Genomic DNA, 12,252 nt, shown 5'->3' with positions numbered 1-12,252 from the left:
CTCAGTCAGCCAGTCAGTCAGTCAATATTAATGGCTTCATTTATTTAGATAAAATGCATTTATCAACATGTAGATAGAAGTTCGGCTAGTTGGAGCTACATTGACACGAATCTGCCCCACATTGTTGGTCGTTCCAAAGATTTCAGCTATGCATGGGGGCATGCGGCAAGAGACATGCGGCATGTGGCTGCTTGTCTCGCGTCGTTTCTCATTAAAAATGCAGCCGCAAATTTCGCAAAGTCAAACAAATGTCAAGGCGTCTTTTCACCAAGCTTATCCAAAATTAGAACAGGCAATGGGCCACAGCATCTGCAGAAAGATATACAAATACAATCACACACACACATATACTCACACAGAGACAACATTTCTGCAGTGACAGCGCCTTGAAATCTGAGAGTTCATCTCGTCGAGACCCGGCCCGGCCCTGCCCTGCCCTCTTGATTCGCGGTGAATGTGCATATGTTTTTCTTTCGCTCCTCCTCTGGTTCTTCTTCTTCTTCTTCTGTTGGGGCTACATTCGGGTCAGACTTGGGGTTCAACATTTATCAAAAGCCAATTTGATGTTGCATGTTTATTTATGTGGCACCTCTTCCATTTACTTTGCAGCACCAGCAACAACAGCAAGTATTAGAAAAGCCAAATCGCGCCACATGCAAATTCACAGGAAAAGCCAAACACACACACGCACACACACTGAGAAGTATTAGCTGTAGAGGAGCAGCAGATACAATTGCCAGATAAGTTCTGCTGCACAGTGGGACGAAGCAACGGCAACTGAAAACTGGAAATCACCGAGAGAAAGAGACAGAGAGAGAAAGAGTGTGAGACGTGCCACATGATGCCACAAATGCTGCCCAATTCGATATCCAAGTGCTAAGCAACAATACTATTATTATTATTATTAGTCGTATCTTGGGAGCGCTGTGCCATACATTCTCATAAGTAGCTCGAGAGCATAAGAAAAACATATTCGAAATACGAGAGGTGTCGAGTGCATCGCCCAGAAGTCAGCTGCAGATACCAGACCGCGAGGCTACCGCCCCAACTGTTGCCCCCTCTTCGTGTGTCCGCATAGGCGTAGGTCGTGGCCAAGGTGTTCAAAGGCAAACGGAGCGGCAGCCGCAACGAGGTGTACACATTCGGCACCATGGAGGGCGGTTACGTGAACGAAGGTGAGTGCCTCGTAAATCTATCGATCTTCCACTATATGCATATATAAGAACACCTATATAGATATTTATTACCCACACTGCATTCGATTGAGGTGCTAAAACCCAAATGCTATTGAAATTTAGCACTTGCCCAACTTGTGCCATATTTTAAAGTCAATTATCCGTTAATTTATGGCCTATCGCTTGGGCCGAATGCACTTTCTCAATCTGTAATCAAACCATGTTTATGGGTTCGTTTGCATTTATGAATTCAATTGCTTGAATCTTTACGGTTTTGCCACATTTTTCGGCCTTCATTTCATATTTTTAATGGAATGATAATATAGATTTTTTAATAAGTCATAATTTTAAATAAAAATTGAATATATATTTATTTGTTTGATAATCTGTTTTGAAAATTCTTTTGTATATTCTTGCAATTGCTTGGGAACTTTTTATAAATCAATAATAGCTTGAAAAAAGACTTTTCCCTAGAAAACTGAAAGTTATTTATAAAAAAAAATATGCTGGCTTAAAAAAAATATTGTCTTAGAAATTTAATTTTATGGTTTTTAAATATTTCTGCATTTTGTTTTGCTTACTTCTTGTTTTATTCTAATTTTAGAATTGAAAAATAATTTCACGAGTTATTTCACTTTCATAAGTAGCCCAAGTTGAGCATTTGTAAAGCCATTCGAAACAATGGCACTTCTTAGTCATACCTGCTCTAGGTTTATTTATAGATCAATTCATATGTATATGTACATGTGCACATACATCACCAAGACTCGCTATCCAGTCGCTTGGTTAGTGAATGAACTCTTGCATCATGCCCATTTACATGTGTACATATATACAAGTGAAATTTACATACATACACATAAAAGCCATTCTAGCTGATTGTTAATTGCAAATTTTGCCATTAACTCATACGGCACCTCGGCACACAAATATACAAAATTCTTTTTGAAAATTATCAGAACATGAGATGTTTGCAGCTTATTTTGACTTTGAAATATGCGAAAACTATGAAAATTGCATAGCAGACAAATTGTTCTTCTTTAGTTTTTGCTGCGGCACAGTGACACAAGATGCGAATTTTATTTGATTTATATGAATGCTTTAGCGAATCATTCAAGCTGCCAGCATTAGTCAACCGAATGAGCTTAGCATGCATAAATTATTTCATTTATTTTTAATCTCTTGCAATTCTGGCAAACATTTGCTGCTGCCTAGAAATAAACAATTACGATGCGAGTCTGTTTACCTGAACTGCTCTGACTCAGGCAGATCAGATCTGACATCATAGTTAAATATTATAATCTGCTATTTACTATAAACACATGCACACATGCGGACCCCGCAGAGGATTCCGATGCCATAATGGGCGTGGAAAGTCCAGGTAAATTGAAACATAGCATTAAGTGCATATCCATTTTTATGTCGCCCAATTATCAGCGTCAATGGGGCGGTTCATAAAACCAAGTGGCATCAATTTGTGGCCGACACTCAATTAACTATATGAAATCGCCTTCAGCTACAACTGCAGCTACATATTCGGTTGTTGTTGTAGTCAACTGCTCAACTGGTTTGCTATCGTTCAGTTACACACAAGCCGGTTATTACGCGGCTTCGCCCACTCTGGCTGAACATCTTCTAGGGCTTGAGTAGGGACAAGTTACCTCCACATGCAAACATATATAAATTATCAGATCAATACACAGAAAAACAAAAAATCTATATTAGATTATGACTGTTATTGAGTTTGTATTGTGGAAATTGAATTCAGCTATTCAGCTGTAACTTTTAGCTTTATTACTTCTGTAATAATTGCATGAGTCAGCTTTTGCCTTAACTGATATTAGGAAGTGCATTTTCAACAACTTTCAAATCCAAATTTCCAATCTCAGTTTTCACTTTTCTTCAGTAAAGGTGTTTCTATATAACTTTAAGCGATTGTTTGGATTTTGTTGATCATCGATCCATCAATCAGCATTTTACTGGTTCAACACAATCGTTATCTCATTGACGAAATGAAATGAAATATTTTGAGTACATAGATTTGGTTCCATATCTATCTTCTTATTCACCTAGGCAGAAAGTCAATCAGTCGGTTTTTTACAGTGTATATCTGTTAGCACACTTCTCAAGTGATTTCCATATTTACATAATCTGATTATGAATTTGTGAAATCAAAATGGTTAAAGATTCTCGGTATACTATATAAATTGCCTTAAACGAAACCAAACTAAACGCTAAGTAGTCTCGCGGCTGTGGTTGTTGACAAGTTGTCTTCCATTTAGGGCAAACTGGCGGATGCTGAATAACCTTATGCGTATTTCAATTAATATTCAATTCAGTAAATAAAACTGTCATAAATTTATATGCCAGACAGTTGCATTGAGTAGATTTCCCATCGAACTGTGAGCGATTGATGCAATGTCAAATCTCAAGTACTTACGCCTATCACAAACACACACACACACACCCAAGAAAGAGACATTCAAGAAATGCAAATGCAACTGCAACTTGAGGCACGTCTGACAAAATGCCATAAAAACCAAAAAGCGAAAAAAAAGACTTGCTGCAACATCCAGTTTGAAGCAATTTGGGGCAACTGCTGATGTCATCCGGACTGGCAAAAAGATCTTTAAGGATCGTTCCGCATGTATCTTGAACACGTTTCGAGCGAAAAGAGCTGAGATCAGAAGACAATGAAGATACATTTTGCAGCGACTTCCACTTTGACTGCCTTCTGAGCACTCTTTGCTTTAGATACAAATTTATTTCTTGGAAGTCGACGAGCAAACAAACCGCAATAAATAACTTGATCTGTGCTTTTAAAATCAAATCGCATAAGGGCCATGCGCCTTAAATAAAAAACATTAATGTCTTCTCAACCACTAAAGAGTCTTAATACTCGCTTACAAATTGCCGAAGGGAGGTTCGAAGTTGAAGACATAGAAGTAAAGAAATAAGGTTAAAGATAAAGTATTTTGGCATTTTTTATTATTCTATATAACTTTGTTCTAGGTGAGCTTACAATTTAAGGCTCTGAATTACTTCCAAGCGAGTATTAGACAGTCGACTAAGCTCAGTTGCAACGATGTGGCTTAGTTGAGTCACTTAGCCTTGAACTTGCCTTTGGACAATGTCGCCGCCTAAGCCAAATAAATGGTCTTCTTTGATAATGCAAAGACGCAAACCTGTCGATAACCTTGGGTACATCTGTCTGAAATTCCCTAAGAAATAGAAAAGTTTTTATGGCTCATAGCACCCGCATAAACATACGTGTGTATGTGTGCCTACATACATATATCTGAATTAAAAGCAAATAAAATATCGAGCAACAGCTAAGTCAACTAAATTTAACAACGCATTCAAATCGCAATTAGATAGCACAGCAATACACAGCGATAATTTATCGTGTCAGTTGGTGTTTATTGACACGCCCACCCCTCTCTGGTAAAAATAAAATGATATATCTATAGAGCTTTTAATGTTGCGCAGGCAGAGTTGGGAAACGCAACTGAAACATGGACATGGTCCACTCGGTTTTACATTGACCCTGCGGCCGCGAGTGCTTTGAACTGTAAACAAAATTTAGATATAGAAACAGATACAGCGACACATGTATATATACATATTTGCTTCTATATACACATGTGTTTGTGTGTGTGCATATGTGTTTATGTCTGCTGATCTATGCATATGTAAATTTCGTGGCGTCGCAGCGATGACGATAGCATAAACATGGGAATTAATATAGGGGGAACACCACAGTCTCTAAGCCCTTCGGGTGGAGTATTATATTATAGTGAGATGCTCTAAGAATAAAGAGAACAATATACATATATATCACATGTAAATAATGTCATAGTCAGTCAAACTTAGAATGAAGCTTAAGCTTTACCGTGTGGAAATTGAAATATATAATATTGACTAAATAGAATCCAAATATCATTTAGCTAATATATGTAGATATATGTAGATAAGCATCAAGCACAACAAGTCGTACAGATCTAATGATGAGCAATTTTAAAATTATTGGGTATTCAACTTTTGTTAAATTTAATATATTCCTAACACATCACCGAAATCATCTAAAATGCATATGCATATATAATATGTAAAAGAGTATTTCGCTTTCGTTGTTTACAGTTTCTCTTTCGTTTCATATTTAGGCAAAATTTATTAGCAACAACTGTTTGTTGAATTTAATACAGGCAGCTGCTATTTGTTTAGACTTCAACTTGACCTTAGAATATATTTGTGTGTGTGCGCCTCTATCTATATATACAATTGTAGTATCTGATCTGCTGAGACGACTGTCTACATAATTGGGCATGATAAGGTATCTGTATTAGCATAATCCACGTGACAAGAAGGCGTCACTTTTCACACCTCTGCGAAATGATTAGCCAGAGTATTCACAGCTTCACAAACACGAAATAAATATTTAAGAAAAAACATTTTTTCTCTATAAACAACACTAGAATTAAGACAAGTTTGACAAGTCTTTTAATTCGTAGACCGCTAATGACTGGAGCTGCATTTGTGAGGTGTTCAATTACCTGACACTTCAAATGCAACTGTAATCACAACGTTGATAGAAAGCCGATCAATTGTAATTGGAAGCTGTACAGGAAACGCTTTCCTTAAGTGTTTTTAAAAACAATTGTGACAGCCTTTCAATCACTATTACATCTGTGTGTTATTGCATCATTTTCTATTTTTCACCTATTTGCCCACATTCGACAATAGCATTCAATTCTTATTGAAGATCATTTGAATATTTCAGTATTTCACTGTTTCATTTCCATTTGCATTCCCAAGCGCCTTTCCAGTTCAAGTTCAGCGAGATCGAAGACAACTATAACCGCTTCGATCGCCAATCGATCGAATGCATTAAGAAAAACAAGTGGGGAATGTTGTAAGCGAGCTTAACCAGCTGCGGCATACTCGTTCGCTATGACAGTTATTTTCTATGGAGAATAAATAATATGAAATAGAAGAACCTAGAATCATCAGATTAAGTTTGGGCGTAATTAGACAACGCAAAATTTGATTTTACATTCTCAATTTCAGTTAATCGACTTTTTAGAGACAGCTATGTATAGTCTAAAGGCTATTGATAAATTTGTAATTCAGAGAAATATAGATATCGAGTGTTAAACTTTAAAATTATTTTTGTATACAAATTTACGCTAATGCATTTAGTCTGATTTTCTTGCTTATATACTCCAAATATTAATCATAAATTGCATTTTATAAATAATCAATCAGCAAGCTAAGAAACTCTTTAAACTTAATGGACAGTCATAGAAACACGTGATTTGCATTTAAATTGTTTGCCTAGCCGTCAAACCGTTTGGCCTCTGGTATTGGCCGTTTTCTCGACATATTTGCATTGGCTCTTTGCCTGACGATTGTGACTTGCTCATGAAAATCATGGGCATGACAACAGATCAGATACAGCTATACATAAATGTACACGTATATACATATATATATATATATATATATGTAAATATATCTATATGCATAATGACGTCAGCATTATGATCTTTCTGCTCAATGTGCACAAATTAAAGACAATTTGCAGCGCTTGTGGCAACTCCAATTGCCGCTGACACATTTTATGCAACGCCCATCGATTTGCTAAATAAACATTGCAATGGAGATAGATGATAGAAATGAATACACATGCAGACACACATACTCATACACACACACACACACATATATAGATATTTATAGATTTGTATGCAAATTTGTTTAGAGCGCATGCGCAACAATTCACTGTGAATCTCTGTCCGGCTTTGGGGCAATAATACTAATTTTCTGGTTCTTTCGTTTGCTTAAAATAACACCTATTTAATTGAATTGTATAATTATCATATTCTCAAGTCTATTCCAGCTATTGGGCCAATTTTTAAAATCGCTCTAATCGCTGCGTTTTAAACTCGACTGTCTGTCAAATCTTTTGCATTTTTTTCGCGTAATTTTGCAGCTTTATCTGCAATAATAAAATTAAATAATTTATTTTAATGGCCAGGCATGCTAACGGGGCTAAGTGTTTTTCGCTGTAGATTTCAAGACAAATACTTATATGGCAAAAACGCCCAAGTATGAAAGAAACTGAGAGATACTCTGTAATAAATAGCAAAGATGATTTATGTTTTATATAGTTTATAGTTGAGGTTGCAAAAGGTCAGCAGAGTATATAGAATTAAAATGAATTATATTTCTAATCTGTCTTAAATGATGATGATGAAAAATAAAAATAAAATTATTCATTATATATAATATTTCAACAAGCTTTTATTCTCTTATGTGTATTGAAAATTTCATGATACCCTACACAAATATTGGTTAGGGTACAAAAACGCAGAGATAAACTCTAGGCTTGGGGGCTGTTATGCAAAATTGACCAAAATTGGCTAAAATAATAGTTGAATAGAAAAATAAGAAATACAACATAAAGCCGGGAGCCAGTTCGTGATGTAGTCGGCATCGGCATCGGCAACGGCATCGGCATCGGCATCGGCATCGTCATCGTCTTCGGCTTCAGTATTGAGCATGGAAAATCAATTGCCTAAGTGCGGTCAAACGCAAAGGCGATGCTATCAGAGCTGGCCCCCATGTCTTGGCTGCCAGCACGTATTTGCGGTGCTTAGATTGCACTCTAATAGATAACCAATTGAGGAGTTGACTGCACCTGAGCTGCATACAGCCATAGAACGTGTCGAACATTTATCATAATGCGGAACAAATAGCCGGGACATGATGAATATGCAATGCTTCGATACACTCAAAGATATCAAACGACAAGCGCTGAAAACAGAGTTCAACATTTGGGATCAACTGCGGCCCACGCTGAAATCATTTAATTGGCCTTTTAAGAAATTAAAACTGTTTTACTTTTGGCAAAAAGAGGCAACAATTAATCAATTGCCAGAATGAAAACGAATCTTGTTTTGCGTGGGCTCTCGAGCGCTCGAGCAACCCTCGGGCGCAGGTGTGGGGGCATCCAAGGCTTGAAAAACTTCATTCACCTTAAATTGAGTCGAGACACAAAACAGAAAACTCGACTTGCGAACAGATAAATGTTGGCCATAAATCAAGCGTGTCGCCAACAACGAATGCGTGCGGATCAAAGACCCAACTAAATCCACGCAACAACACGCACACCCAAGCTAATCCGTATATATACATGTATATTGTTCTATACATGTATATATATTGCTATTTATATATCATTTCCAAGAGAATTACCTATATCCATTAGCTCAAAAGCGAATGCCTTGATTTTAGCAAATAGTTTTGACAGTGATATAAATAATATAAAAATTTCTTTGTGCGCTGATAAACAAAACCTAAATACTTTTGCACAAAAACAACTGAAAGATTTGAGTGAACGACTAAGAGATATTCTGTATCTAGCTAGCTGGATGAGGACTTAGCTTGATATATGTATAGATGTATTTATTCCTGAATAGTTTCCTTGCTTAGAATATAAACCCTTGTTTCATAGTGATATCTAATTTATATATCAGTATAAAAAATTTACTTCAATCCAAATGGAATAGAATATATATGGAAGCGGATATGGAAACATTTCCTCCCTCAACTTTTGCACAAAAATCAGAATGCCCCATTACGCTTCAAGTATAGCGTGTATATCAACAAAGATAACAACAAATTGTACAGTGCGTGACAATGTCAGTGCCAGCTTGTGAAAACGAGAGCAAAACTAATTTGGCATCACGCCAAATCAAAACCCGATTATGCCCCGGTTATATGTGTAGGAACAAAAAAAAAAAAAAAAATTAAATGCCGTAATAAAAAGCAAAACGAAAACAAAAATCAAAAATATCCAAAAATAGAATACTCAAAAAAATAAGACAATCGAAATAGCAACAGATGGAACAAAAAGGAAAGACTAAATAATACCCTATATATTGAGATTGTCATTTGAGAATTAATATTTCAGAAGATTATTTTACTGATTTTTATTGCCAACTGATCAAAGTAACTATTATTTGTGTTAAGGATAAAAACTTTATAAAAGTGTCGAATAATTTGTTTTAAATATCGATATATAAATATATTTTGAAAAGCCACATGATTTAATTAAAATATATTTATATATCGATATTTAAAAGAAATTATTCGACACTTTTATAACTCTGGTCTAAGAACTGGATTAATGCGATTCGTAAACCAATTCACTTATTTATAATATTCAATATACCCAATGTATCTTAAAGTGTATATATTTCTAGTTTGGGCACACAAAACGTCTCATTTGCGATCCTAGCCAATAATTTGTGGCTAATTTGTATAGCGGAACTGTAGACCGTAGGCTGTTTGCTGTAGGTGTAAACACATGCAAGAGTACCTATCAATTCATGTAGTTTATCAGGCATATAAAAAGCCATCAAATTATCGGGGACCGAGCGACAGTTTAATGCGGCCGAAGGACATGCCTCAAGCCTAACGTAATCACGCGAAATTATAGTTTATGGTCGACATTTAATTTGATTGTATATATCAAAAACTTACTGGGGCGTCGAGGCATTTACTATGTATTAATGTTGATGGCGTAATGCGGGGCGGGAGCTACCCAAGGTTAGGCTATTGCCATTAATTGCATGGGAGGTGGCTCCAAGAAATGCGATATATATGCTTAATTTATTTGAAATCTTTTACCAATTGCCAATGGATATTGTTTCTTGGAATAATGAAGCCAAATAAGCCATAAATTGTGAACGCACAACAAAAGGCAATAAAGTGTACGAACGAATGAATCGAACAATAAATATATTTGTAACCTGTAATTGTGATGCCTGTCGCGTTCACCACAGAAATAATTACCAACTGTGAAGTAGTTAACTAATTGGCAATACTTTTATCAATAGACTGACATATCCATTCCAAGTAGCAATCGCTTAATTGCCGCTGTGATTTTTTAATGAAAAACTCAAGATCATTTGGATTTGATTCGCAAAGTGCGACAAATTGTCAAAGCACTCGAATTACATATTACAAAACAACTCAAATCACCAACTCATCAGAAATGGATTGCATGTCGAGTCGACAGAAAAAAGCACAATACGATTTGTTAACCTTTTTGCGTGAAAATTGTTGAATGAAATAGGGAAACGGGTATAACTGACTGTATGCTACTGTGTTTGTTGGAAATACGAAAATCCAAAGCAGTTGATAATAAAAAGTAAAAAATGATTTGATTTATCATAGCTGAAAGTCTTTAGATTCTTTCTCACTTTCAATCTTTCTCTCTCTCTGTATCTCTGTGAAGAGAATCTAAGTCTCTATGCCTAAGTAGATCTCATCTTCATCAGCATATATTCTCCCTCTCTCCATCTCTGTCTCTCAGCAGTAGGGTTACATGAGATATAAATATATCACTAATATACCTCATATCACTAATATACCTCTTTCACTTCTCAAACCGTGTATGCAAAGTGTGTTTATTATGGCTGGTTGTTTGCAACGTTTGGGTAACGTGTCGTTGTTAATTAAAAGTTAGAATTGTTTAAGAGTTATTTGCATGTTGTTCAGTGTATGTATCTGTGGGGTCAGTCATTGCTCTGGGACGTATTGCTAGGCATCGCTCATACGTTGGGTTGTACCTGCGTCTTTTTTTTATTTTTTTGGTCTATTGGCAACAAGGTTTATTCAACCGGGAGGCGGCGGCTCGGCTCACTATTACAGGTAGCAAAAAAATAAAAAATAGAAAAAAAAGTTAGAGACAAAAACTTAATTCCATTTGCTTGCCAAACTTTGTTTTTATTGCCCACTTTTTATGGCTTTTGCGTTTGACATGCAAAAACACACAAATGTTTGTAGGCGAGTTAATTCTCTTTGACGGCGCCTACTGCCGCTTGCCCTGTTTCGAGCTTCCTCTCGAACCACTAATGGAAATTGGCTTGGCTGATAACTGACGACTGCTTTGTTGCTGTGAACGGCCTTTTCTCTCTCACTGTGAGTGTGAGTGTGAGTGCGGGTTTGAGTGCGGGTGTGAGTCTGTTTGCATTTGAGCTGGCGTCATGCTGTCATTTCCAGCCAGCGAATGAGAATGAGCGCTAATTTAATTTGCAAATTAGCCGACGCTCGACAAGTGTCAAATTCGGTCTACAAAATGCTCATAGATCATCGGCTAGGTACACATTGTGCCGTTTGATGCAATGCATTTGTGTCGATCGCATACAGACGCAAAAGTATCTCACAGATACAGCATATATTCACAGATACAAGAGCAGCTTTTGAGCTGCCTACAAATGTGTGTGAAATGATTTTTTCATATGTATGTCATAGATGCGAAAGTATCTTGAAACGTCAATTGTATCTTGCAGATATAAATATAATGTTTATTTTATGTTCCCATACATGTGAAAGTTTTTCAAAGACACGAGAGTATCTTGAAACTGTAATTGTATCTTGCAGATATAGACGAATCTTAACCGCTATATTTAAGAGCTAACAGACTTGCTCAGATAAAAAACTTGTTATTAGTTCTTCTCTGGCGTAAATGAAAACGTATTTCTTAGATACACACATATTTGTTCGTATATAAAATCTCTCACAAATACAAACTTTTACTCAGATACACAAGTAGCTCTTAAGCAGCCTGCTGTGGCGTTGCCAATAATTCGCATCTGCCCAGTTCTGAAAGTCACTGTGCCACGCCTCTCTTTTATACATTCGCCATTTACTTCTATTTTGTATAATCCCTGCAGACATTTTGTCGCTCAGCGGGGAGCAATCGACATTAGCAATGCATGCCTTTCTGCCACGCCCACTCAGACAGAGCTTCTGCTTTCAACTGCAGTCTCATCAGCCGCTAAATGGTGTCTCCACGCCTGTTGATAATTCATAGCTGCCCGCCTGGGGCTGACAGCATTTAAACTTTCAGCCTCGCCAAATTATCTGTGTACCGAATGCAGCGAGTCGAGCTGAACGGAGCTGAGTCGTGCATAGCCGCACATTTGTCCACGCTACACGGCTTCACACTTCAAGGTAGCTAAGGGCAAGTGGTGACAAGTCCAAACAGTTCTCAGGGCTTAGCTCT

At 36.7% G+C, this 12,252-nt stretch overlaps 1 protein-coding gene across 7 annotated transcripts in view; it reads left to right on the top strand.

Moving 5' to 3' along the window:
- Positions 1-12,252, top strand: part of LOC108620708 (aminopeptidase N) — a 40,950-nt gene that overhangs the window by 13,032 nt on the left and 15,666 nt on the right. For 5 of the 7 annotated variants that reach the window (XM_089476408.1, XM_018017633.2, XM_018017631.2 and 2 more), the window contains 2 exons: positions 610-1,175; positions 2,521-2,556. In XM_089476408.1, coding sequence (XP_089332534.1) covers positions 1,151-1,175; positions 2,521-2,556 — 61 coding nt within the window. In that variant the 5' untranslated portion in view covers positions 610-1,150. The remainder of the gene's footprint in view (positions 1-609; positions 1,176-2,520; positions 2,557-12,252) is intronic. The other 2 variants (XM_018017634.2, XM_018017632.2) reach the window with 1 other exon arrangement.

The sequence above is a fragment of the Drosophila arizonae genome, chromosome 2 (assembly GCF_054131065.1).
Source record: "Drosophila arizonae isolate 15081-1271.41 chromosome 2, UAZ_ARI_1.0, whole genome shotgun sequence".
Lineage (NCBI taxonomy): Eukaryota > Metazoa > Arthropoda > Insecta > Diptera > Drosophilidae > Drosophila > Drosophila arizonae.
This window is presented reverse-complemented; position numbering and strand designations above follow the sequence as displayed.